Raw genomic sequence first — 26,594 nt, forward strand, 5'->3', positions numbered from 1 at the left:
CATCCTGCAACTTTTACAGAAAATGGTCCCCTAGTGCTAAATTAAATTAGAGCAACGTGCAAAGCGTGCTTGAAAATAACTCGAACTAGTAAGATTCAGACTCCAACTAGCAACTACTATTACTCTTTCACTTAAAACCCAATCCAACTAAAAACTAAGAAATGGAAGGAAGAAATTCAGCACAATATATGAGCAAAAAGCATAAACAGAGTACAATTCTTGATCCAATTTCATGCCAAGGGGAGTAGTAAGTAAGCATCATCAGTCATCCAATCCAATCCAATCGGCTGTCACTGCCCTTCTTGATCAAATTAATTCAACAGTGCCCTTCAAGTTGATTCTCAATCCACAGGAGCCAAATAGTAACTAAAGAAATTTAAACTGCAGATTTCGACAATCTTATGAACATTGCATGTTTTTCCATGGAAAAACTGAAAATTTACATCCTCCAAGTAGTAAACCCTAGAAAGTTCGTAACTAAATTTAGCAAAATTCAGTGTGGAGATGCTATATCAATAAGTCAAATAAACTACAACTTATAAGCAGCAGAATTCCTAAAAGTGGAGACAAACCTGAGTGCCAAATAACTAGAAAGGACAAAGATGGATCAAAATCATAGACGACTGACTTGATTCACCTCCACTTCTCCTGCAATTCCTTCCTCTCTGATAAAACCCACGTTACAAAGATTGCCACGAGGAGTGCTACAATGGTAATGAGAAGTAGAGCATAGCTGAAATCCTCTGTAAGCGAATCATAAATCCTTGAAGGTGCCATCCGGGTAAAGAAGAGGTCGACCCCATATGTAAAGAGAAGGCTAGTTGATTCCAGCTTCGCAGGCACCGTCACTATGCCTCTGAGGCCTTCCACTTTCAGGGAATGGGTCACGTAAGACTGTAAAGCAGTCTTGGATCAGTATAATAAGCAACCAATGAACAAAACACAAAAATGCAATACTATGTACCTCAAAAATAAAAACTAAGAACAAACTAAGCTAGGCAGCTGATTTTCATTTAATTTTTTTTTTCCTTTCAAAAGTTGAGACTAACTTAAATTACGGACAGTTCCCAAAACTGTATCTCTACTTTCAAACCACAAAGAACTTCATTAACTCGTGTGCCAATTTGTTTATGTGCAGAATCAAAGAAGCATTAGAATTGCCACAAGCAATTAGCATAAAGAGATGACCAGTCACATCTCAGAGCAGTAACCCATGAAATAAGAAGACTGCCAAGCATAAAAACAAACTACACTTTAATCCCACTAGGTGGAGTCGTTTACAAGGATTGTATGCTGCCAATCATCTCAATCTATAACCATATCTTTTATAAGGTCATCATAATGCCATATCATGCCTAAGACTTTCCCATCAATTTTTCTTTGTCAAATCACATTATTTCAACTCTGACAAAATTCTTAATGTATTGATTTAAGTGGGAACATACTATACCAAGCATGAATTGAATTATTTTACTCACGAACAAAATTACTACTAATCAAAGTAAAACATACGCAAATCTTATAATACAAAGCAAAGGTTTAAATACTGAAAATTAAACTCAATCAGAAGCCATTCTCACAGGAAACAATTTCCAGATTCTGAAAGGGACAGCTTCCCCCATATGATTAGTAGCTATCATTTTTTTTTTTTTAATTGATGAAAATGCAAAGTAGTTTCTGGAGCCAAATTTTTTTTTTCTCTGTTAAGTATTCTGGAGCCAAATTGCCAGGGAACATAATCAAACATGATATCAACTGCATTTCTCCAAATTAGCAGCAATATTTTCTGTTATCCCTAACTTTGGGATGCCATTTCCAAATGAAAAAAATAACCAACAGCAAAGTTAACAGTATCTCAAAATTCAGATCAAAGACCTTTCCATGCTCCAGAGAAGTTAATTGAATGTAGGAACAACCAGCCAGAAAACATACATATGAGAAAAAACTTAGAGACTGTTTGACAAAGCTTTCAGTTTTCAGTTTAATTTGTAATTTTGTATTCAGTTTTCATTTTCATTTAAAAAAAATGAAAACTTAACATGTTATTAAATAGCATTGTGTTGCTTTCAGTTTTTTCCTTGGATTTTTAGTTTTGTAAATTCTCTCTCCCACCCCTCTTGCAGCTGGCAACTGGAGGAGACACCAGAAGTCACTAGTGAGAGACCTTTTCTGGTAGTTGTGCAACGCTGACTCCTAGGGTAGTCCCTGGGAGTTGGCTGAAACCAAGAAAGAGTTTCTAGGGTAACTGGAGACCACTCTCCTAGGCAGTGATGTGGGGAGGGGGAAGAAAATGAAAAAATGAAAACAAAATAAAAATTGTGAAACATCTTTTTCCTATTTTCAAAATTTTGAAAAGTTATCAATTTTTTTCAGAATTTTTGAAAACAAAAACAAGCTACCAAATGTCATTGTTCTGTTTCTGGAGTCAAAATTGTGAAAGTAAAATTTTAAAACTCAAAAGGCCTACCAAATGGGCCCTTAGAAACCTATGCTCAACCCTTCCCTTGTACATTTCATTCAGAAGGTAGTAGAGAGGAAGGAGAGAACTACTGGACACCCAGATGGTAGGAAAACATAGCACAAGCTTGCAATTAGGAAAAAGATAAAGGACTAAAGGAAATCCACCTGTGGCACTATTGGTAATGAATCTGTAAGGGGGATAATTCCTTCTTCTTTCTCGGCTTGTGTAGGATTAACTGTTCGACGAGGATCTAGAAAACGCTTATCAAGAGCCAAGACCTGTAAAACACAAGTGCACTTAATGTAGTTAAGATATACATATTTTAAGTGTAAATCCCACGATGATTTAAAATGAAATGGAGCAAAACAGGAAACCAGCATGAAATTTCAGTGAGCATGCAGAAATTTGATTTGCCTAACCTGATCGCCTATTGTACCAATAAGAAGTTGCTTGGAAGTTATACCCTTGGCTGTTGATGTTACTGCAATTGTTTTCACAGTATGAGTGAAAAAATAAGATTGTGACTTTGTTATAACATCAGGACGAGAATATGAAGATATAGGTGAAGAAAGATTGTGCTTTCCAAGGACAAGTTTCCAGACGTCTTTGTTATCCTGCATATTGTTATCAGCAATTTAGAAAACTCAAAAAGGGATCAGCAGAGGAAACATTGGTGCAAAAAAAAACAGGCCGAAGTTCAAATACATACTGCCCGAGACTGATCATAGATCTCAATGACTGACATCTCATATCTGTGTGCTTTCAGATTGAAGTAGTGATAGACAATCCAGTTCTCACTAAAAACCTTCAGATAGAAAATTACACAGGTCATCTCCGGTTCACCCATGAAAAGGACGAAGCTGAACATGAAAAGTTATACTTACTGCATGGACAGGCCCCTGTGAACCATGATGTGTCATGCGGTGCAGTATACGTCCAGTCACAGTATCAATAAGATAAACAACCAGCCATGACTCCTCTGGGGTGACTGAACCAATTTCGCCAGTGGCTTTAGGTGCAACTGTAGCCACAAAAAGAAGATTCTTTGATATATATTTATACATCACATCTTGTTCAGCTGTTACCTTTGCTTGAGTGTGAACTACCTACAAAACATAATACATGCAATCATTTGCTGGTTACATAAACACTAAAAGCACAGTTCAATAACATGTATGTGTCTATCCTATGGGATCTTCAGAACTTTCAGACATTTGTATTACAAACTTGATATTTGCTTTAGAATGTGGATAGTGTTCCCCATAGGGCTAGCCAGAGATTAACGAATAAGTGTGCAGTATAACTTACTGCAGAACTATGCACAAGACTCATTCTACATGCAACAAGCTATATATTATAGAAAACTAGCACTTTATCCTGAAAAACTTAAAACCAGTGTTTAAGGATATGAAGCATGAACTATAGTTGTGACCTAAATATCCTTAACCATAAGAATTATATAAATCTGATAGTTGAACATATACCTGCACCCAATTCTAACATCCAAAATTCCAAGACAGGTCTCAATCACACAAAATGATAACGCTAGTATTGACACAAGACTAAGCAAAACTGTACTTTAAAGGATGTGGCTCCTCAATTACACCTACAAGAGAATGATAGCCAAGCCTCTGCTGAAAAAGTAGAAACACGACCTAATTTTCTTCCAAAGCATCCAATTGAGGATTCCTCCACTGATTAGTGTCATGACCCCAAAGGGCGGACAAGGATATGGATGTAATTAGTAGAATGGGGGGCAAGGCTGTAATTAGCCTAATACTTGTAATAACTAATAAGTAGTACTTGTACCAAACGGTTATAGCTTCAGCAGCTTGTACATTTTCGGTTACAACTAAGAGGTTGCCTATAAAAGGAGAACAGGTGCCTGAGGATGAGAATTATGAAAATGAATAGAACATAATTCTTTCCCTCCAAATTCTTCTCCTATTCTCTCTCTCAATTCTCCCTCCTCTCAAATTCTCTCTCCCTCCCTCTTCAATTCAAATTTCTACAGCTACCATAATTCCATAATTGCTTGAGTCTCAGATCCGACACTTATCAATTAGGAGCTTTGTGGGGTAAGCAATAGGTAGAGTGGGTCAACATTAGAGTAAAGGGGGTAAAAAAAAGGTGTTGCCTAGAGCAACTTTTTGTTAAATAAATGAAGTAACTGGAGACAATCCCTTCCCAATCTTGTCTTTTTGTTAAATATCTAAGACCAGAGTGATGGAACACAACTATATCAATTATCTTCATTCATCACCATCTCATGATACTTCTTCATATGAAAATGGTGTTGAAACTTCATTTCATCATTACTCCGCCAAGAGATATTATCCACTGCCGGTCCCAAACCCGGATAAAGGAGGAGGGTTGCGTTAGGTAGCAGACAGCCAGCGTAAAACCTAGTTGGATCCAAATATGAATTCTAGACAAACTATCTGTTGGGATGTAACTCACATAGAAGTCTAGAATTCATGTAGTCAACCCCACATAGTGGGATAAAAGCTGGATATGTTGTTATCTAAGAGCAGAGTGGTTAGAGAGCTTTTTTGAAGAAGAAAGTTCTAGAAGGTTCAACTAGTCTGAGTGGTGACAAGGCTTGGATCCTAATGGCTTTCACAGCAGTCTTCTGACATTGTTGGCATTTCATAGCCATGGAAGCCTATTCTAAGCCTTCTTCATTTTGGGCCAGTTGATAGGTGCTAGAATCCCTCATATGTTGCTCTAGTTCCTTGCCTAAGAGAGCAGGAACAGCAAGTTGAGACTGACTCGCAGAGGGTGGTTTGTATAACATAATTGCTAAAGAACAGTCTATGAGGTAGAAGAAGGTATTAGCTAGGTCCACCAGCAGTTTCTTTATGTTGTTTTGATAGTAAATAAATGTATGAATCCTGTTAGGATAGCAACTTTTTCAACTGGTATTAAATTAGACTCGGATAAAAGCTTACTACCATGTTTGTTTGAACTTTTGTTCCCAGGTGATGGAAAAGATGGATGTTTGAAGAAAAGTTAACGGGGTATATCCAGTTTTATGTTGATTCACTTAGATTTCTAATTGGTCATCAGGCATCAAGAGCTTCTTTTTTGTTCATTATGGTGACAACAGCAGTTCAAAAAGAAGGGAAGGTTACTGAGACTGTTACTCACAGATACTACAAGAGGGTTAAAGCGGAGATGCATCTATCATGTTGTGCAATCATAAAATCCTTTCAAAGGCGAAAGGGTAGTTATATTGAACTACCATAAGAGTGTCATTATTATATGGTGTGAATGTTGGGTGATTAAAGGACCCGAGTGCCTAGCCAAAAACAAAAACAGAAAAAAAAAAAAAAAAAAAAAGAAAAGAAACTGTGCAAAACGTGAACCTAACTCAGATTAGTGTATTGTGGTGGCATACAAGAAAAATCAGAATTAAAAACAAGATTCTCAGTAATATGATATAAGTGATGCCTATGGAAGATAGATGAGTGAGACGCAATTAAGATGATCTGAATATATGAGAAAAAGACCAATAGACACACCTACAAGGAGAGTTGATTGAATGAAAGGAGTTTATAGCAAGAAAGGTAAAGACAGACCAAAGAAAACTTAATAAAAAAATTTCAGACATGACATGAGAAATAATATCCTTATAGAGGTTATGGCCGTAGATAGGAATGATCGGGGAGCCAAAATTGCTGTAGTTGACCACCTAGTAGAACAAAGGTTTGTAATGATGATGGTGACAGTAGTAGTGCCAAGAAGATAACTGGTTTTGGAGTAGCAAGGCATGATGAAGGTCTAGATGTCTAGTCTACTCTTTTGTGAATGATATCATACTTGTTGCGACAGTACTTTTGAGGAGAAAGTTGGAAGGACCTAGAGATGAATCTTTATGTGCTTCAACGCAGTCTCTAGTTTGAGTATTAAACTAGTAAAAAGTGAGATTACTCCAATAGGGGGAAGCAGAGGAGATTAGGGTGCCAAAGGCCTCTTTGGGCTACACGATAGGCTTGCTTCCAACAGTCTACTTGGACTCCTGATAGGTTCCTCATTCAAAAACTAAGGTTAGTTGGCATGGATTTGTGGGAAATTGAGATCAATACTAGCTATTGTGGGAAGAGTTCAAGTTTCAAATAACTTCCTGGGAGAAAAAATGTTTGCTAGTAGTAAGGAGTAGGTTTGGCATTAGGAAGCTAAGTCTTCTCAATAAAGCCCTCCTTGGCAAGTGGTAATTGGGGGTTTTCTTCAGAGAATGATGGCAAACAGAAGATGCAGGTGGCATGTAATCTGGGTTGTAGGGATAATGGGCAGTCCACGGGAAGTGGTAGATTCCCCATGGGTCCAAGTTGTGAAAGATATTATGCATGTCAAGGATGTGTTTCGTTCTACAAGATAATTTTTGGGGGAAACATTAGTACAGTAAGATTTTGAATAAATGGTCCGTGCATTCATAGACCTTGTATTATGTGTTCCATAACTTATTTGAATTGTCTGGGATAAGGATGTGGTCATAGATTCCATTTCTCTTTACATTGAATGACATTACTTGATCCATTTTGTTCACATGTGGTCTTTTAAGACTGGAAATGACCATATGGCAGCATCAATAAGTATTATCCAGGAGAGCCAGGACATTGTTATCAAGACACAAAGAATAAGTGAATATCACGTCCTTCAAGACAAAGATCATTTTAGGTTGATTCATTCTATGGTACACTTCAATTACCGGGAGGCTGCTTTTCCCCAGAAAGATGATATGGTGATTGAGGGATACTTCCAAGGTTGCCTTCTTCATTTTGTGGACTTACTTCTTTGGAATCCATTAGGCAACCCATGCTTGTCACACTTTCTGTATGAGATAAATGAGGAGTCTATGAAGAGCCTAGCTTTATCTTTCAAGTGCAATGGTGAATGGCAGTGTGCGATTTTTTGTTTTCAGAGTCTCCCATCTAGGAGACAGCCAACTGTGGCCTGAGATTCCTTTTTTGTGTGCAGTGGACTGTGTGAAAAGGAAGAAGAGAATTTTTGGTGCTGTTTGAGTATTTTTTTCCATTGATTGAAAGGAATTATTTTCCTATTTTTGTGGTTGAGAGAGATTCTCCTTTTCACCCTTCCTCTCCTGTGCAGTTCTGGATAAGTTCTATCAGCTCATCAATATGATACATATCATAGTGTATTCTTTTTCATTGCTCTTGTTATTCAGGATTCACACCCTTACCATGGTTTTGTTCTTTAATATAAATTGTTATTTAGACAAAGAGCTGCATGGTTGGCATGTTGCATGCAGGCTCACAATGCAAGAGAATTTTTGACAGAATTCTTATTCCCTAAGTTGGAAAGACCTTTGTAAAACAATGTATATATCCACATCCATGCTGCAGGCCAAACTCTGGCCTCCCTGTACACCTTCAATATGTCATATTTAAAAATGAAAGCTCATAATATCCAAACAGGTAAAATGAAATTAATCATGTATCACATAATCTGCATAAAACATGTCAACCAAATATTGCCGTTTCCTTGTCATGCCCAGCATCACAGTGTATATGTCTTGTGTTTTATAAGGGTCATCTCCCAAGTTGGCTACATCTCTAATTAAAAAGGCAAGAATTTAATAAAAATGAATAATGCATGAATAGTTGAAGATACAAGATCAATTAAGTCAACAAGGTAGAAAACAATATAATAAGAGGACAGATAGTACAAGTTGAACTGTCCAAGGTTGATAACTAGCATTAACTACAAAATGATCCTATACCTAAGCTCGGCTGGAAGTGTGGCTACGAAGTGATAGTTGATACCATTTCAAGAATTGATTGCAACGTGTCCAACGTGAAAACAAAATAACAAATATCAATAACCACAAAGATAAGTACAAACCAAAAGCAGAGAAATTAAGCATATCAGTGAGAATGAACCAAATATACCTCATTTGTTTTTCTTGTCACAGTTGCAATTATTTTTTCTGACTCAGGGGGGAATACAATGGACCATAAAACTCTGGTGCTAAAACAGTATTCATCTGCTACCTCAAAAGCACAATTGCCCTTCAAGACATGGCCCCTTATAATGCCATGACTGGCTTCAACTGAATACCAGTATGTGTTTGCAAACTCACGTTGGAAGATCCCGATTGCCTCACGAGTTCGAGGGTATAAATGGGCACAATGATCACCATCTATCAATAGATGGAGGCGCTGTTCTGTTGAATCTGTGAAAGGCAGTGGAATAACATGCACAATGGAGTGAACGGAACTTGAAGGATTAAGCTCCTTCCCCTTGTAAGCATCGACAATAGAGAGGACACCAGGGGCATCCAAAGTTCGTCCACATCTGCCTACTACAAGAACTGATGGATTCTCATCCATTGCATGATGATGTGGGATCTGCCACTGATATAGTTTAAGCCCAGTAGGAGAATGGCATCCTTCTGATTTACGAAAAGAATGCAGTAACAGAGACCAGATGACTCGTCCATCTCCAGTGTGTAAAGCAAAAAGTTTTCCAGCTTTAGTGAGTACTATGAGCAGCTTCCGGAAACCATTGTGGTCTCGAGTCATCTTGCTTTTTTGAGAGCTTTTCAACCTAATTCTTTGTATCTCTGCTACTTCCTCGGAGGTTGCAAGCATTAGGGTTCCTTTAAGCTTCAGCACATGTCCCTTCAAACAATTAAACATAACCCATTGAAGGAAATCAGTAAATAAAGTTGCTCAAGAACGTAGAAGTGAGGTGTACTGCAGGAAAAATACCATCTAACTGAAAGAAAGCAGAAGAAGAGGAAGAAGAAGAATAAAATGAAGAACAAGAACACAATCTCCTAGGGCACATGCTTTTTGTCCCAAGGATAACAGGAATTTGATTCTCCCCAAAAATAAGGGTAAATTAACCCTATACCCTTGTGGTTTGAGTCATTTACCCAGACAACCCCTATGGGTTCCAATGATGGGTTCCGGCAACGGCCAATGCCCGGAAAAACAGCAATGGCAGCACCAAGGCCATCGCTGGAACCCAGCTATGGGTACTGTTTCCAGCGATTTTTGGGGGGATTGGGGGAAGGGGGGTGTTGAGGGAGACTCCAGCCATCATTGCATACACCACTAGCAACTTCTCACTGCCCATTCTCATTTGAAGCTTGAGAATGGAAGAGATTCCTAAGAAGATTGACTGGATTGGGGGATAAGCAATCGAGAAGGAGACCGGTCATTGATCAGAAACATGCTTGATTTAAGAAATTGAATATGCTTGATCAGAAACAGCGACACATTGCAGCAAAAGTAGGTTGGGCCCCCCCCACCCCACTCTGTCCATCATTAGGTTCCAACAATGGGTTCCAGCCATCACCGGAACCCACAATCTGGGTTCTAGCAAAGCACCAGTTTTGTATTTTTTTTTTATTTTTCTTTTTTTAATTAGAGGATTAAGTATATTTTTATATATTTTAATTAATACCATTACTATGGAAGGGGTATTTTGGCAATTTAAGAAAAGCATAGGAACTAATTTGGCTAAAAATAGGGAGCATCTGGGCAAATCGCTCAAACCACGGGGGAGTACAGTAAATTTTCCCAAAAAGAATGAAATGTCCCAAAACTACTAAATGTTATCACACTCTCAAAAATACACATCCAAATTCCAGGTATATAGCAGGTCAAAACACAATGACTAATCACTATTACTTTTACTTCTAATCAGGTGAGAGAAGTTCTCAAACCCAGGACCACATCTCATGCTTCAGAATTTCAGCAAACCATGCAAATGCCAAAATACCACGATCAAATTTCACTCACCGAAAAATTGGCAGAGAACTATACTGCATCAGCCATTTTAGGAGAGAAGCAACCATATCAAACACAAATTAAGAAGCACATGAGATATAGAAATTATTGGGATACTGAATTACTAAGCAGCACTGATGAGGATACGGATGTGGAAATGGACAAGGACATGAACATGGAACACAACAATTTAAGAAAAATAAAGATAAGATATGGCAAGGGGTATGGTAAAAAATAATATTTTAAATTTTTATTAGTAAAATTTTATGAACATAATAATTAAAAAAACAGAAAAAGTATTAAAAAGGTACCATTAATCTAACATGAAGATACATTCAGTAATAATAATGAATTTTTTTAAAAATACCCCTAATCCAACTTAAAGATACCATTTAATCCATATAGTTATAATGTAATCATTACTTCAATATACAAAAAAAAAATAAAGAATGATTAGATATTTCTATTGGAGTTGTAATTAGACTTAACTGTTTATTTTTTATCTTTTACTCAAAATTTTATTGTGTTTCTAAATGTTAACCTAAAAAGAGTTCTAAAATTCTATTAAAACTCCACCCAGTCTTCAGGCAATTTGTTCACTTGTCCAACCAATGAACATGTGTGTCAATTGCATGTCTCACAAGTGATTAACAATGAAATCAAGCCAAGCAAGAAAATCAAGGGGAAAGAAAAGTGGTGGATACAATTAAAAGAATGTATACCTTCAAATTCCGTGTTCAACAATTCCTACTTAAAAAGAAAAATTACAGTCTCTTTCTTTTTCTTTTTGTAGGTAACTTGATTGGACTATTATTGGCAGAATGCAGCCTAAGCTACCTGGTCTCATTTACTGACAAAAAGAACAAGAGAAGTATAATAGAGAAAGAAAAAAATGTTAAAGGTAAATGGCTTTGCGGATAAATTTATGCCACGATTACATCTCAGATGGTAGATGTATGCTATCATGAACTTCATTTAATTATAATGCCTTTACCAAGTGCAAATTAAATTTTACCTACTTTCAAAAAATTCTTTAAAAGCTTCATACCTTAAGCCATTCAAAAAGACTCTGCTCCACTTTTGCCACAGATACACCATGCTTTTCTACAGGTAATTCTGATATTGTTACATCTATAATTGAAGCGAGCCCATCCTCCCTACTCCAGACAATCTCTCCTTGTTGAACTAGCAACAATGAATGATCTTCCATGACAATCAAGGCCCTAAACCCATAAGACCTGTCCGTTCGGATGTAGTTGTTAATGAAGACTTTATGCACTAGTCCTCTGGGGCGATCCATCTCAATGCTCTCCTTGAGCAAATCATTACTCCAGTTGTTACCAAGTTTAACAGTAAGTTGAATCTTACTTGTTCCATGCTGAACTAATGCAAAAGCTTGCTGGCTCTCTGAAAATGAGAGAGTATCACTGACAGCTGCTTCACAATCAATTTTGTCCACTACTTCCAACTTGCCTTCATCTAGGACTTTAATAAATACTGTTAATGTATTGGTTTTTATAGCAAATATCCCTGTAAGCTTAGAAGGTAATAGTACAGCTGTTCCAGAAATACCCTGCACAAGATCTGAAATATGGGTCTTCCAAAAGCTAATTCCTCCATCGCTGACACTTATTGATACCAAAATTGATCGAGAGGCATCAGATGCCACAAATGTGTCACTAGATACTGATAATATTTCCCCAGAGAAGCCATCAGGAAATGCTCCTCTCTCATGCTTCAGCAACTCACCATTCTTAGCATTAATTTGGTATGCATCAAATTGAGATGAGCCAACAAATCCTACAGCATATATTATATCACTTTCAAGTGGTTGAATCAACTGCTGAACCTCAATGCTGCACACAGAATGGACATACAGTACATGAATGACAAACAATGTTAATACAAAATAACAGAACAGACATATTTAACTTCTGAATTTGCCAAACCCTTCAGCAGTCAAGTCCTTCTTCCACACAACCTCGCCATCTATGCTTGAAACCGCATGAAGACATCCATTCCCATAAGCAAGGATCACATTCTCCTTTTCAACTTTCAAATTGGCCTGCACAGAATTCCCACTTAATGTATTTCTGGCAAGTTTATTACAGAGAAGGAGGGGAATAGATTAAATCATGTGAGATATCCTGCAAACTGTGGATAAGATAAAGGCCTCTCTATCTCACTCTCTCACACACACAGTTTTCATTTAATACAGAATGCTTTTCACTAACCGGAATAAATAATAATGATTTCGATGGATTTGAGCCTGAAAGGAAGGATTCCCACACCATCTGCCCATCAGGCAGGTTCCAAGCTCTTAAAATACTTCCTTCTGATGACAACGTAATAACATCTGAGGAAAATCAATAACATGTTTAGATTCATTAACAATTCAAGATCAACCTATAACTTTACTGCCACTAACCTTAATGGATAATGTCATGAGCCAAAACAATGTTTAGGCAAACAATAAGTGCAGGTGAATCTACATTTTTAGATACAGCAATAGCCCATAACAAATCATTATAACAGCAACAACATTGAACTGTTGTAGATCCACATATTCATAGTTATGCATATTTTCCTCCAAAATGACACACATATATATTTGATAAGCAACACAGGGAATAAATATATTAAAAATAACAAAAGGAAGCAAGATATATATATATATATAGAGAGAGAGAGAGAGGGCAAACAATTGACATGGAAGCTCCATCCAAAGAAAATGGAAGAGTGACTAACAAAGGGAATGTCCTACCTCAATCACAAAAAGAAGGAAATAAGAATGATTTCCTTTAAGCTAAAAATTTGTCTTTCTATAACAACCTCTAAAATTGTATAATTATTAACACGTCAAATAAACCATGTGATGCAAAAAGGAGCAGTCATCCAACCTTGTCTCAACCTCTTCCTAGGACAAGCCTTGCCCCAATGTCCTAACCACTAAGAAGCTCTAAAATTGTAGCTAGCATAACCCACAGGAGCCCAAAAATAAACTTACTTCAAATATTCCAAGCCAGTATACAATGCAAAAGAAGATGATCAACAGATTCCCATCCACCATATTTATCATCCATTAGGTGGGGAAGGCTATATAAATTTATCCATAGTCACATCCTCTATAAAGCTATTATACCCCCTATCATGTTAAAGGGTTTACCACCAAGCTTGAGTCTTCTACCTTTTTTTGGCTACAAACTTCTTCTATTCTATGATTCTATCAACTCACCTCACAGGTGCGTCTATTTGTCTATTTCTCACAATCTCCAAAAAAACTTTAATCATGTCTAGGGAATCTTAGCTTCAATAGAAGTTACTTTAACAATATGGTGTATAATTTCATTTCTAATTCTATCTTTTTGTGTATGACCACACATCCACCTTAACATCATATCAATTATGCTCGTATTTTGCACATGTTCATACTTAATTGCCTAACATTCGAATCATACACCAAGAATGGTATTATAGTCATTCCGATAAAACTTTCCTTTTAGCTTTACAGAGATTTACAATCACATAAAATGCTAGATGCACGTCTATTTTGACCATTCTATCTTAATTCCATGAATAACATCCTTAATAATCTCTCTCTTTTTGAACAATTGATCAGAAATATCGAAAGTGATCATATTTAGGAATAATTTCATCTTCAAGGCCCACCATGACAACATCTATACTTCTATTTTTACTAAATTTACATTTTATATCTTCAGTTTTTGACCTGCTTAACTTCAATCTTTTATATTCTAAGAGGTCGTTGTCATGATCCTAGGGTTTACCTATGGTTTAAAATGGGATTTGGAGGAAACCAGGGGAGAAATAGACTGAAAGAGGGGGAAATACAGCAAGAATAGAGGGAGAAATAGCAGTCAGAACAGAGAAAGAGGGAGAATCAGAGGGAATGGGAAAGATATCAGAACAATTGAGAGAGAAAATCAGAATTCAATTCATTCAACCCTTATTCTCTCCTACTTTAGCCCATTTATAGGCCGTTACATCCCTTCAGTTGGTATGATGCGAACATTGATCAAGACCCGGCCCAAGCCAAGGTCGAGCCAATCACACCGGAACAGTAGCACCAGAACAATATTTTAATACTTCATATGTTTTAAGATTCTACTTGATTTAGGATTCTATTTCATGTTTCTACTTAATTTAGGATTTTATTTCATATTTGATTAGGATTTATTTCTATTAGAATTCTAGTTGGATTTTGTTTACAAATATTAGATGGATTTGGATTAGCCAAACACTATAAATATGCCTAGAATCTAGAGTTTGTAATCAAGTTTTCTCAATACAATTGCAGCAACATATTTGGGTTTTTTTAGCAAAACAGTCTTATTTTTGCATCTTCTTGAAAGCCAAATTTCAGCCATTGAAGTTTGTTCTTTCAAGGGTTTATTTGGTGTGTGTTTTTCACACGCGCTACACGCTATGTCATGGTAACAAACTGCAAGTACACCCCTACAGCAACCTAAGGTACAACAAATAAAAAATACATGCAATAGAACAATTACTCCTATGCCCTTGGGGTTGTGATAGTTGTTTGACAGGGGTTTTAGTCACTTGTTTTCAATTTTTTGTGTAGTTTTCATTTTCATTTAAAAATTGAGAACTTTAATATGTTGTTTAACAACTTTCTTTAGCCGTATTTGATTTTTTATTTTTGAATTTTTTTTCCCTCACCACCACCAACAGCTAGAGGTCACCAGAGATCACTAGCAACTCCTAGAGTTTCTGGCCTATGTCGTGCTCAATCTTGTTGACAATGAGTCTGGCCTAGTTAGAGCTGACAAATGTCACCACAGGCAACACAAAAGCTGGCCACACAGGTCATGACAGAGTGGGCTGGGGAAAAAGTGGTTCAGAATATCATGCAGGAGATATTCAGATTGCAGTTGACAAGGAGGATGAAGAAGACTAATGCCGATCCAGAAGGAATTTCAATTAAGGATTTCTATCAAAGGTTGGGATTGTTAGAAAGGGAAATTGACAAGTTTTGTGAACTGAACATGTGGGGAACTTCAACCCAAACTACAAAGAAATTCAACCTAACCAAAGATTTGTTGGGACCATAAACATGTTTAGAGGATGGTTTAATGTGAGATGAATCTGGAAGTTTGAAAGAGTTCAATTAGGAAGGGGGAATTTTTGTCTTAAGAAGATGAATAGCTGCTACAAACTACAAGAAGACGATTTTTTTTTTTAATAAAATTCGAGATAGAAGAAAGGAGAAAGAGATACAAAAATGAAAAGGGAGTTTTTCCTGATAATATTTATTGATCTCTTTGCACATTCCCAACAACTTCAGATATCTGAGTCCCCTCTTCCAACAATATTGATCTTTCTATATCCAAAAAAATAGTTGGGAGTTGTTGGTGAGGGGCGATTGCCGGCAACTGTGACAACCTAAAGTTACCAGCTGTGAGAGTCAAAGGAGAGAGGGAAGGAAAATAAAGTTGTGAAAAAACATTTTTGAAAACCTTGAAAATGAAAACAAAAGAAAACCCAAAAAAAGTCCCTAATAACCTGAACAAAAGATGATCTAACCAGTCCCTAAGGACCTAAGGTGTTCCTTTATAATTCTAGCTCAATGCCCATGCCTTCTTTTATCTCATCCACCAAAACAATGTCATCTGCAAATAACAACTTTGAGGCACCTTTTCTTCAATGTACTATGTTAATCCATCGTAAGAACAAATAAGTAAAGATGTACAGCAGATCCTTTATGTAATCCAATTATAAAATAAAAAGTCTTAGTATCTCATCAACCCTAAACACACTTCTGCTCAATGATACATGTTTTTAGTAACTTGTATGTATTATATAAGCAATCCAAAATCTATTCATTTTTAAACCCCTCACAAGGCCTCTTTAGAGACATGATCATAAGCTTTTTCTAAGTGCATAAATATCACATGCAAATCGTTCTGTTTACATCTGGACCACTCCATTAGACGTTCTATTGTTCTAGTATGTAAATCTGTTTCCATCATGGACCTAACAAGAATAAAACCAAATTAGTTTTCCAGCTTGATCCCTCTATAATTTCACGACTTTAAGTGTCTCCTTTATTCTTGTAAATGGGCACTAGAGTGCTTTCCCCTCATCAAGCATCATTGATTTAAAGATAATGTTAAAAAAAATCCTTTAAAATTTAAAAAAAAAAATATTGCACAATTATAAGGCTAGTTTTGTTGTATAACACGAAATTTTGGATAGTTAAGTGCTAAAATGTATAAATATGAGCTCAACTAAAATGAGCACATTATGAAAAATATGCGGCCAATAGCCATACAAGAAAATATAGAAAACTTTCTATAATAAAGTTGGAGTAGGGCCTAAGATGTACGATACACAATTAAGATAGTTTAGACATGCAAGAAAAAGACCAAAAGATGGTTGTTTGAGGAAAGCGTATGTGGAAGAAATTAGTAGGTACAACAACAACAACAATGACATACCAAGCCTTAATCCTATTAGATGAGGCTAGTTACATGGATTCTAGCTTGGCATGTTATATAAAATTTTAAAAAATATTCTAAATTGTTAATGAAATCACAACACATTTGATCGAGCAAACATGACTATGGGCACTACACTGCAACAACTACCACTGTCACCATATGCATGTTTAGAGTTGTCAACATCCACAAGCTCTCATTTATTATATACCATAAATTTTTAACATTGAGAGATATCCAATAAGCTCAATAGACATGCCCCAGAATATCACAACTTTTGAAAGAGAAAAAAGGCAAATAAGGCCTAATGACACAACCTAAACTAAAATGAAGTTGCTATTAAGGGTCAACAGACAAAGCAAAGTTCTCTTCTTTGTCTAAGATACCAGTGGTAACTCCACATCTTCGGCCACATATGTAAATTAATATATGAAGCTAGCAACCCTTGACATCTTTAAGTTTACTGCAACAGCTATTACACAATACTTTTGTATCATCCACTCCCTATGCAACCGATGCATTGCCACAGACACAGAGACATAACAGGTAAGCCTTACTATTTGGTAAGTTATAGTTAGTCCGGTTCCGTCATTCCATGTCCTAAGGCTAAACTTTTTGCACACAATAGTAATCAAAGAGATGAAGTATTTCGACAGAAAGCAGTATCCATTAGCTTAATATTTGTCAAAAATGGGTACATGCCCACCTTCTAACTGTTGTTGGTACGGTCATTTAGAAGTGATCAGAACCATACATAAACTCGTAGCATTAAAAAGAACAGGTGGTATTTTCTCAAAAGGGTATCACAGCTGAAATCTCGTCATATAGTTCCCTAGCTGTTATTGCAAATAAAATACTTCAAATATAAAAAAATAAATAAATGAAGACAGAAAAATTTACATTTTCCAAGTGCGATATCCAGTTCATCGATAGCATCATTTGGCCCAAGAACGTGTCTCCAAACTGCAAGCAACGGTTCTGAACAGAATTACAATTTGACTATTTCATGTAGACAAGCTCGTTAAACAATCGAATTTTGAGGAACAACAAAGTACTTACATATCTCGCCGTGGCGGAGATCGAGCGAGGCGATGACATTCTCTTCGGTGGAGACCACCACACGCTTCCGCCCCGTCTTCTGAGTGTGGAAAACTGCGTGCTTCGCCTTTCCGATATACTGTTGATGCCTGAAAGAATAAATTTGAAAGCAACCGATTTTGCTTTAACGATACATGCTTGATTGGAAGGGAGAGCACTACGAACAACTGAAATCGAAAAACTACCAGTCCATCAGTCCGACTTGATCTTCGTAAAGCGCAAAGGCCAGGTCAGAAGAGAAAACGAACAGTAGAAGAAGAGGAAGAAGAAGAAGAGAAACCCTAGTCGCCATGTTCGTCATGGCGATCTTGCTCGCCCCCACTCTCTCCCAACTCCGAACAGATCTGAGAAAACGAGGTTATGTCAGGAGGAAAGAGAGAGAAAGAGATAATTTACAATTTGGGCTCTCTATAAACCAAGCCGGCGACTGAGCATTTTTTTATTTTAGATTGAAGCTTTTCTTTTTTTTTATTTTAAAATATCATAAATAAATTTAATGACCTTGCGGAAATAAAACTTATTTTTGTTATATTTTAGGTTAAGTTACTGAAATATTAATTTAAAATAATTAATATTTTTTATTTTTTTTCGTAAGTAAAAATTTTATTAAGAGCAACTAAAGCGTTCTTTTGTTGTTTTCAATTATTTTTAGTTTTTAATTTTTTAAAATAATAAAAATACTTTCCTTTATTATTTTTAAAAATATATTTTTAAAAATTAAAAAAACTCAAAACAATAAAAAGTTGTTTTGAGTGTTTTCATCTAAAACAAACTCTAAACTCAAAACACATTTATTTATTTATATTTTATTATTGTAATAGAAATATTATAAAATTTATTAACTTTAAAATGTATATATTTTTTTAATAATATATTAACATTAAATATTTATAATTTCTAATAATCAAATTTATTGAATAAAATATCATTAACAATTTATTTTCAAATTTTCAAAAAGAACGCGTTTTCTAATTTTTTGTTTTAAGAAATAATTTTTTAGAATGACAAAAAGAACGTGTTTTCAATTTTCTAAAAATAGATTATCAAATTAAAAAATTGAAAATAAATTTAAAACTTAAAATTAAAAATTAAAAATCAAAGTGAACGTTGTCTTATAGTTCTAAGTTAAGGCATCACTCGAGCCCTAACCAAATATCACACCAAAAATTTTAAAAAATTAATAAAAATATACAAATGTAAAAACCTTTTAACATCAAAATAAATGTATTTCTGTTAAGGACAAATTTTATCAGCATCATCTTATCACGCATTCAAATAAAACAACTTTCCTGATAATTATATTAGTTTTGGGCTTTCAAGATTAGCAATTGTATTAATAACCTAATATACACACTAAAATAATTTATTTGGGAATATCCGATAAAATTGGAACAAATTTTTCCTTTATTTTAGTTCTTTAAACATAGTAAAATAAATAAAATTTTGCACCCTGGTAACTCTTTATAAAATCAAATCTCAATTTACCACTCTTACATATGTTTTGTTTCTTTCTTAATGTAGGATCATTAATAAAATATTCTATTTCATTTGAGATTGTACTTGAATATAAATATTTTAAGTTATGTTATTTTAATTTAGTTTATTTATTAGATCCAAATTTAATATGATTTCAATAACTATCTAACTAAATAATTGAATTTAAAATATTGGAGCTTAGTGAAAAATACTTTTTATTTTTAATTTATTATTTTCATCTTTGTTTCTACTTTTTCATTTCTACATAAATTTGAAGAAAAATAAAAAATGTATTTTTTTTTTTTCAAATATGCAGTTAAATTTAAACTTTAAAAAATAAGAAAATGTGTTCAAAAGTATGTTATCTTCTATTTAAAGAACCACAACTAATATTTTTGTAAAAAACAGAAAAGAAAAAGTTTAATTAATAACGACAACGATCTGACAATTAACTTCAAATGAGAATGTGGATTTAGATAACGTTATGATAATCAACTTTAAATGAGAATGTGGGTTCAGATAACATTTTAAAAGTCACGATAATTGTAAATGTGCAAAGGAGATGAAGTAAAAAAGACGATTATAAATCTAAAAACGAATAAGAAAAAGGAAACAGAGTGGCTATGAATATGGAAATGAAGGGAAGAGACTGTTGTAAACCTAGAAAGAAAAAAGAAATAAAAAAGAAAAAAGTATTGTAGATCGAATTTCAATCAAAGAAAATAAATCTTTATAATTTATAAACTATTTAATACTTTATACAAAAATTAACGATCCAACATCCTGAGCTTGGCCAACTCTCATTCAGCTGCTATCTCATCATCCCCTTCATCCCAATCCCTCCTCCTTTCTACCACACAAGGACCATAAGCACGGCTACAAACACAGAAGTACATGATATTAACCAGACTCAGGCCAGCAAGAAGCCAGAAGTAGTAATCAAAATGACCCTTGTTGATATTGCTTGATATCCAACTCTCCTTCCCTCCCCTTCCAGTAACATCATTGATGGTACTCATAATGAAACTTGCTACCACGTTCGCAATCGACATCCCCACACTGTTGAGATTCGATGCGATGCTCGACATGCTTCTGGGGAACTCTGAGTAGTAGAACTCGTTCTGCCCGATTGCATTGAAAGCCTCGGCCAAGCCACTCAAGCAGTATTGAGGTATTAGCCACAGTGCAGACATGTTCACCATGGCTTGTGATTTATCAGCGAATCCTTCGCTGACTGCAATGGCCCTCCTGATACTCTCCACAATAGCTGTGACTGCCATTGCTGCGAAAGAGAAGAAGAGGCCGATTCCCATTCTATGTTTAGAGCTGAGATAGACAGGATTTCCCATGATTTTTGATGCCAGGGGGAGGATTAGGCGATCATAAAGAGCAATCCATAGAGTCAGGGAAATAACCAGGAACATGCCAAACGAGCCTGCTGGAATCTCGAAGCCTGAAGTGATATGACGATCCATGGACATGGCCTGGAGGACCGGAAAAGAGCTCTGACTGATTGTCACAGAAATCATGATTCCAGTCGACCACAATGGGATGATCTTGATCAGTGCTTTTAGCTCCTCTACTTGGTCTACCGTGCAAAGACTCCATGGATCTGAAGATCTTCCCTCTGAGGTTGTGTCTTGTTGAGGATCTCTAATAATGCAAGCTTTGTTCAGGAACCTAGAGAAAGGCAGTGAAAATGTCAACTTACATAAGGCCAATAGTAATTTCATTCATTTTTAAAGCAATTATCCAGAAAAATGACTGAGGTTGATGGAGCCAGGGGAATAACTGAAAAGAAAAATTGTCAATCAATTGCTTACAACTTAAACTAGTATGATTTGTTGCTCTGGCACATTTATCCATGAACAGAAATGAGCAAAAGTGCTTGGAAGAAGATTTTATTTTTGTGGTCAGATTACAGATATGGGAGAAATAATTACTCGCGCAGATGCTCAGAACCAGTCCACAGGTGATATCCATTTGACTGAAGAACACACGAAAAAATTTCTCTGTTTCAGAGATACAAGATTTTCCATACGACAAGCACACCGCCATCCTTAGCTTCTTGAAGTGCAACGTAAGTGGTAATGAGGAATTAAACATGGGAAAGACAGGGATCGTCCATGATACCTTAGTTTTTCACTAGGGGCAACCAGAATTGATCCCCTTCTATAGTGGTACCATAGTTCTGTCCCTTCTGATGATAATGTGAGATGTCTGTTTCTATAGGAGGCTACAATCACTTGAGCAAACCCGGTGAGCAAGCTTGATTTAGCCTTTAACTTGATGTAGAAGGGAGAAGCCAAAAAGAAGGAAACAGCCGACGAGAACATGAGCAATGCTGGAACTCCAAAACCGACCTCCCAGCCAACTTTTTCTTGGATATACACAATACAAGTCATTGCAATCAAAACTGAAAATGAGGCTGAAACATAGTACCAGCTGAAGTATCTCTCCAAGGCACTGGCATTTTTCAGGTTGTCATGTTTCTTCAGCTGATCTGCACCAAAAGCCAATGAAGATGACCTGATACCCCCAGCTCCAACAGACATGAGCCCAAAAGAAGAACATAACAGAATGATTTGGAATGTTGTCGGGGGGCTGCAGCTGTTATTAGAATGGTCACAAGGAGGTGGCCTAGCTTGTGGAACTACAGTTGTCAGCCATAAAAGTATCATCCCCTGCCAAACATAAGAAGTTGGTTGAATTTAGTTTTCCATTGAATTGTTGGAGAGCTATATGTAGTTTGTCTGGTTCCCATTTACACCAAAATCAAGCAGGGGAAACTTGGTTGGATCCTCGAATAGATATTTGACGTGATTGTCCATCGTGACACTAACGTAAAATCTGAACTTCATTCTCAGAGAAAAAGGAAAAGGTGGAATATTTCTTATACTTTCTCTAACTAAGAGGTTGAAAAAGCAAAAAGAAAAACTGCAAGAATTTATAAGCATCCTCTGTTGGTCTCAGTAAAGTCTCAGTAAAAGGATGGAAACCTTTTACCGGTCCTGTAATTTTGAAGCCCTGCTATCTGAGTAACCATTGACCCTAGGGGTGGGATATCTAACCTCAACTGACAGCTACATTTACTGTGAATTAGTAGGAGGCAAAAAATGACCCATCTTACATAAATAATGCATCCTGCCTACAGCTGAATTAACACGATCAAGAAACAGGTCTATAATTGATGCGCATGTGAATGAAGTTATACCAATGTAGATTTTCATGCTAAGTGATCACAAGGTGAACGTCTATAATTGATGTGCATGTGAATGAATTTATACCAATGTAGATTTTCATGCTAAGTGATCACAAGGTGGACTTCTGCTTGCAATACAATGAATGATATAAAACTTGTTAGTGTTCCTACTTTGCCTGAAAAATATGGATAAAATGATAATGTAACCCTGTGGATTTATGAAACAGTCAAATACAGATTCTCATAATCCAGGAGTGAGATATTTAACCATGCACAAGACCTTAAGGCCAGATCTCTTGCCAATGAAGATTAGATAACTGATTAATGTTTGCAATTTGATTATGAAAATCCTTTTGTCATGTATGTGATGTAAGAGAATAAAATGTATATTAAACAATTAAGAGCTACTGGTATTGGCACCCTTAATTTACAACAGAAGCTGCCCCCCTCCACAAAGAGGCGCCATTTTCTTAACACTTGGAGTGCCTTAATTTAAGCCATACATCCACCAAAAGTACCAATAATTTTCTACACGCATTCAACCATGAGTACTTTCTAAACCGTTAATGATATAGCTTCCCATCCATAGTTTGCAATAGGCACATAATACTGACAATCAAGAAAAAGTTCACAGCAGCATAGATAAGAACATTGAGAGTTCCACAATATTCAGAGATGACAACAGTTGCATGTGATGTAACCAATAAACTTCTCCAAGGTACTGTTTGGAATTTAGCCACCAAAATAACTACATGAAGTGAACCCCTTTCAGTGAAGACAAACATATCCTGGTATTACAGCAATAGTAATTTGGCTGGGTGATTTTATCTGATTGATTGAGTATTGGAATATGCTTATCATCAATACTAGATAAATTAAATAAACAGTTAACAATTTTGTCTCATCTATTTTGGCTTTACTTTCATGATGTCTCCATGTATATAACTAATGCTCCTAAAACATCAGAAAAATAGCAATAATCGCCTTCAAAACTTTTAGTTGTTTTCCAAGGCTAACCAATGTTTTATTATCTACTTATCCCACACCTTTTGCAAGAGCAGTACTTACATGTCTTTTGAGAAGATGCATAATATTATATTACCATCTATTGTTTACAAATGAAATTATTTTTCACTACTGGAGCTAAGAAAATCAGGCCCCTGCTTTTTCTTTTTTTTCCCCAGCAGTGCTACTCTTTCAGCGGTGCACAAAACTCAACCAAAATCAATGTCTAAAAGTTTGTAATTGATGGGAAACCCTAACATGAAATTTCATATAATATATAGATAGAGATGATTGGAGAGCTAGAATTCATGTAACCAACCCCACCGTAAGATTAAGATTTGTGAATTGATGATGGGGATGATGATGATGATGATAAAATTTTAATTTGATTATGAACCTTTTTTTTTTTTTTTTTGGGTGGAAATGATTATGAACTTGTTATTGATGCCAAAATTTAAATTTTATGGACCATAAGATATAAGTGCACTTCTTTCTTTTGTTTGACTCTGTTTTAAATAGAATTGTTATGTTGTCTACGTTAGGTAATATACAATTGTCCGACACGGACAATTTGAGAGAAGGGACATGGGCCTCATGGGGGGGAACACACCACCCCCTGCTAGCTCGTGTCGAGTAACATATCAGCTCTGTTACTTTAAATTTCTAAAAAAAATAAGACAATGATTAATTTTATCCTCCATCTACATCCAGATTTTTCTAAACAAAAAAAAAAAAAAATTAAGTAATATTCATCTCTTCCATTTCCTTTCCATAAACAAATCCTAGTTCCAACAATTGGATTGAAATGAGGATGGCTAAATGCTTTTGAAAAGTATTAAATAAAATTTCATTTTTTTATAAAAAGTTAAATATATAATTATTATTCATTAATAATTTACCCTGGACATTCCAAGGCAGGTCATACCAAGACCAATAATTGAATCATTATCTCAATCGAGAAGATTAAAACTCCCATAACCAATGGTTAAAAAATAATAATAAAGGGACTATAATTCTTTCTAGACCAAAATGAATGCTCAAAACAATAAGCCAGAAACTGCAGGAAAATGAAGGAAAATAGCTTTCCTTGTAAAATTGAAGCATTGAACTGTTAGGAATTTGGAATGGAAGATTACCAGGAGACTAACAATGGACCCGAATCCGATCATCCGAAACCGACCCACCGAAGAATCAGCTATCACCGCCCCAAGAACCGGCAAGAAATTAGTGGCGGCTGACCAGAAAAACAGCAGGTTGGAACCAGTGGCCATGTCCATGTGATACTCATTCATCAGGTATAGAATCATGTTTGGGGCCAATCCGTAGCTTGCCACCTTCTCAAATGCCTCATTTGCTGCCCAAAATTAGACATAACCGTGAAAACTTATCCAATCCCGGAAAATTAGCCACGCTAGAACCAATGAAAATGGAAAACCCACGTCTAACATCAAACATAGTGACTGAAATACACGCCTTGGATCACAAGAAATTCCAGGAAATATATGTTATTCTGGACTGGAACCCGTGAAAATCAAATGACCCAGTTCACGATCATTCTTGGTAATTGAATTTGTACATGATTTATGTTGGTTATGGAAAAGAAAAGAAAGATAGAAACAAGAGTTTAATTGGTTACACCTATTATGAATGGCATGGTTCTGAAGCCACCCTTCTGGCTCTGGCTGGCTTCCAAGAGAGGCTCCATGGACATCATCTTTTCATCTGAAGGAGTCTCCATCAGTAATCTCCTTTGCAGCCAGAGAGTCTTGACTCTGAACCCAGAGACAGTTTGTGTGTGTGGGTGAGAGAGAGAGTCCGAATACCGAATTTCTTGCGGTGGTGGGGACCTTTTATGGGTTTGAAAATGGACATTTTGGGTTTGAGATTTTTTGTTTTTCTAGACGAAGATTAATTCGGGCGATATTGAACACCGCATTAGTTGTCTCATTTCTTAACCAGCAGCACATACAATGCACGTTCTCTGGACGTAGATTAAGCAATCACGTGAGTACAATATGTTAATATTAATTTAATGGGTCATGAATCTTCGTTTGATATAAAAATTAAAAATTTAACCTATAATTTATTTCTTTTAACATAATCAAGTATATGAATACCTACAAACGGATAAAAACAATAATCCCAAAACATGCAATTCATGATTATCATGTATGGTGTGTTATGATTTACGAAAATTTTCTGGGAGTATCATTTTAGTATTTTTAAAATATTTTTGTCTTAAAATGTAAGAAACAATTAAAAAAAGTTTTTGTATCGAAACATCTTAGGGTATCATTTTGGTATTTTCAAAATATTTACTATGTCGTAATGTAAGAAACATAAAAAAAAAGTTTTTAAACTATTTTTATAATTTTAAAAATATTTTAAGACGTTTTATATTATTAAAAAAATATAAAAAATGCACTTTAAATTTAAAGAAACATTTTTATCCACCAAAAGATTAGAGACTAAAAATATTTCATCTCTAATAAGGTTTGATTATTTTGTATTATATTTAATTATTTTTAAAATTTATTATTTATTTTTAATTAACAAGTCATAGTTCTTATTGTATTATGAAATTTATGTTTATTTTTATAAATAATTAATTTATAATTTTTATATTAAAAATTATATTTATAAAAAAATTATATTTTTTATTTAAGTATTATTTTATTTTACGTTTCTATTTTTTATTTTTTTTAAAAATCCCATTTCCTCATTTTCAATTTGGTATGATTTCTATTTCTTATTTTAATTTTCGTGCAACTTATGTCATCGTGTGAGTTCAAATAATTAAATAATATGTTATTTGAATTTTGTCACAAGAAATAACCTTCACCAAGCTATTATTTTATGTAAGGTGCTCTGTCAATCTTTTAAATAGTTTGAGTAAATAATAAAATAAAATATATTTTTAAAATATTTACAATCACGCCATTTAATACTGGTAAATTATAAAAGAAAAAGAAAATTTTAAATTTGTTATCATTTTAAATTTATTAATTTGTTAGAACTATAGGATATCAATTAAAATTATTAATTTAATTCATATACTTTTACATATATAAAAATAAAATAAAATAACAAAATACATATCACATTTTGTTCAAATC

At 35.1% G+C, this 26,594-nt stretch overlaps 2 protein-coding genes across 4 annotated transcripts; both read right to left on the minus strand.

The window, feature by feature from the left end:
• Positions 1–273: 273 nt before the first annotated feature.
• On the minus strand, positions 274–18,194 carry LOC127786708 (uncharacterized). Of its 2 annotated transcripts, XR_008020049.1 has the most exons (13): positions 17,981–18,194; positions 17,757–17,884; positions 17,598–17,660; positions 12,456–12,577; positions 12,171–12,286; positions 11,270–12,077; positions 8,374–9,105; positions 3,346–3,567; positions 3,171–3,266; positions 2,881–3,075; positions 2,626–2,739; positions 573–894; positions 274–381 (listed from the first exon to the last, which is right to left on the minus strand). XR_008020049.1 is itself a non-coding variant. In XM_052314317.1 (12 exons), the coding sequence occupies exons 1-12, from the start codon at positions 18,094–18,096 to the stop codon at positions 634–636; spliced, it is 2,973 nt and encodes a 990-aa protein (XP_052170277.1). In that variant the 5' UTR covers positions 18,097–18,194; the 3' UTR covers positions 274–633. The 2 variants fall into 2 exon arrangements, 1 of the variants encoding a protein (XP_052170277.1); XM_052314317.1 differs by having other exon boundaries at positions 274–894.
• A 1,683-nt stretch (positions 18,195–19,877) lies between these two features.
• On the minus strand, positions 19,878–25,320 carry LOC127813948 (protein NRT1/ PTR FAMILY 1.2). Of its 2 annotated transcripts, none has more exons than XM_052355105.1 (4): positions 25,117–25,320; positions 24,615–24,832; positions 21,405–21,955; positions 19,878–20,951 (listed from the first exon to the last, which is right to left on the minus strand). In XM_052355105.1, exons 1-4 carry the CDS (start codon positions 25,214–25,216, stop codon positions 20,072–20,074), a joined length of 1,749 nt encoding a protein of 582 aa, XP_052211065.1. In that variant the 5' UTR covers positions 25,217–25,320; the 3' UTR covers positions 19,878–20,071. The 2 variants fall into 2 exon arrangements, with proteins under 2 accessions (XP_052211065.1, XP_052211066.1); XM_052355106.1 differs by having other exon boundaries at positions 24,918–25,273.
• Positions 25,321–26,594: the final 1,274 nt, after the last annotated feature.

The sequence above is a fragment of the Diospyros lotus genome, chromosome 12, assembly GCF_014633365.1.
Source record: "Diospyros lotus cultivar Yz01 chromosome 12, ASM1463336v1, whole genome shotgun sequence".
Classification (NCBI taxonomy): domain Eukaryota; kingdom Viridiplantae; phylum Streptophyta; class Magnoliopsida; order Ericales; family Ebenaceae; genus Diospyros; species Diospyros lotus.

Coding starts and splice junctions, on each gene's coding strand:
- LOC127786708 (XM_052314317.1), bottom strand. CDS start 18,096: ATGACGAACATGGCGACTAGGGTTTCTCTTCTTCTTCTTCCTCTTCTT. Junction 17,661..17,756: donor TCTCCGCCACGGCGAGATAT/GTAAGTACTTTG, acceptor CGTTGCTTGCAG/TTTGGAGACACGTTCTTGGG. Junction 12,287..12,455: donor AATCATTATTATTTATTCCG/GTTAGTGAAAAG, acceptor AATTCTGTGCAG/GCCAATTTGAAAGTTGAAAA.
- LOC127813948 (XM_052355105.1), bottom strand. CDS start 25,216: ATGGAGACTCCTTCAGATGAAAAGATGATGTCCATGGAGCCTCTCTTG. Junction 24,833..25,116: donor AACCATGCCATTCATAATAG/GTGTAACCAATT, acceptor AATTTTGGGCAG/CAAATGAGGCATTTGAGAAG. Junction 21,956..24,614: donor GGTCCATTGTTAGTCTCCTG/GTAATCTTCCAT, acceptor TATGTTTGGCAG/GGGATGATACTTTTATGGCT.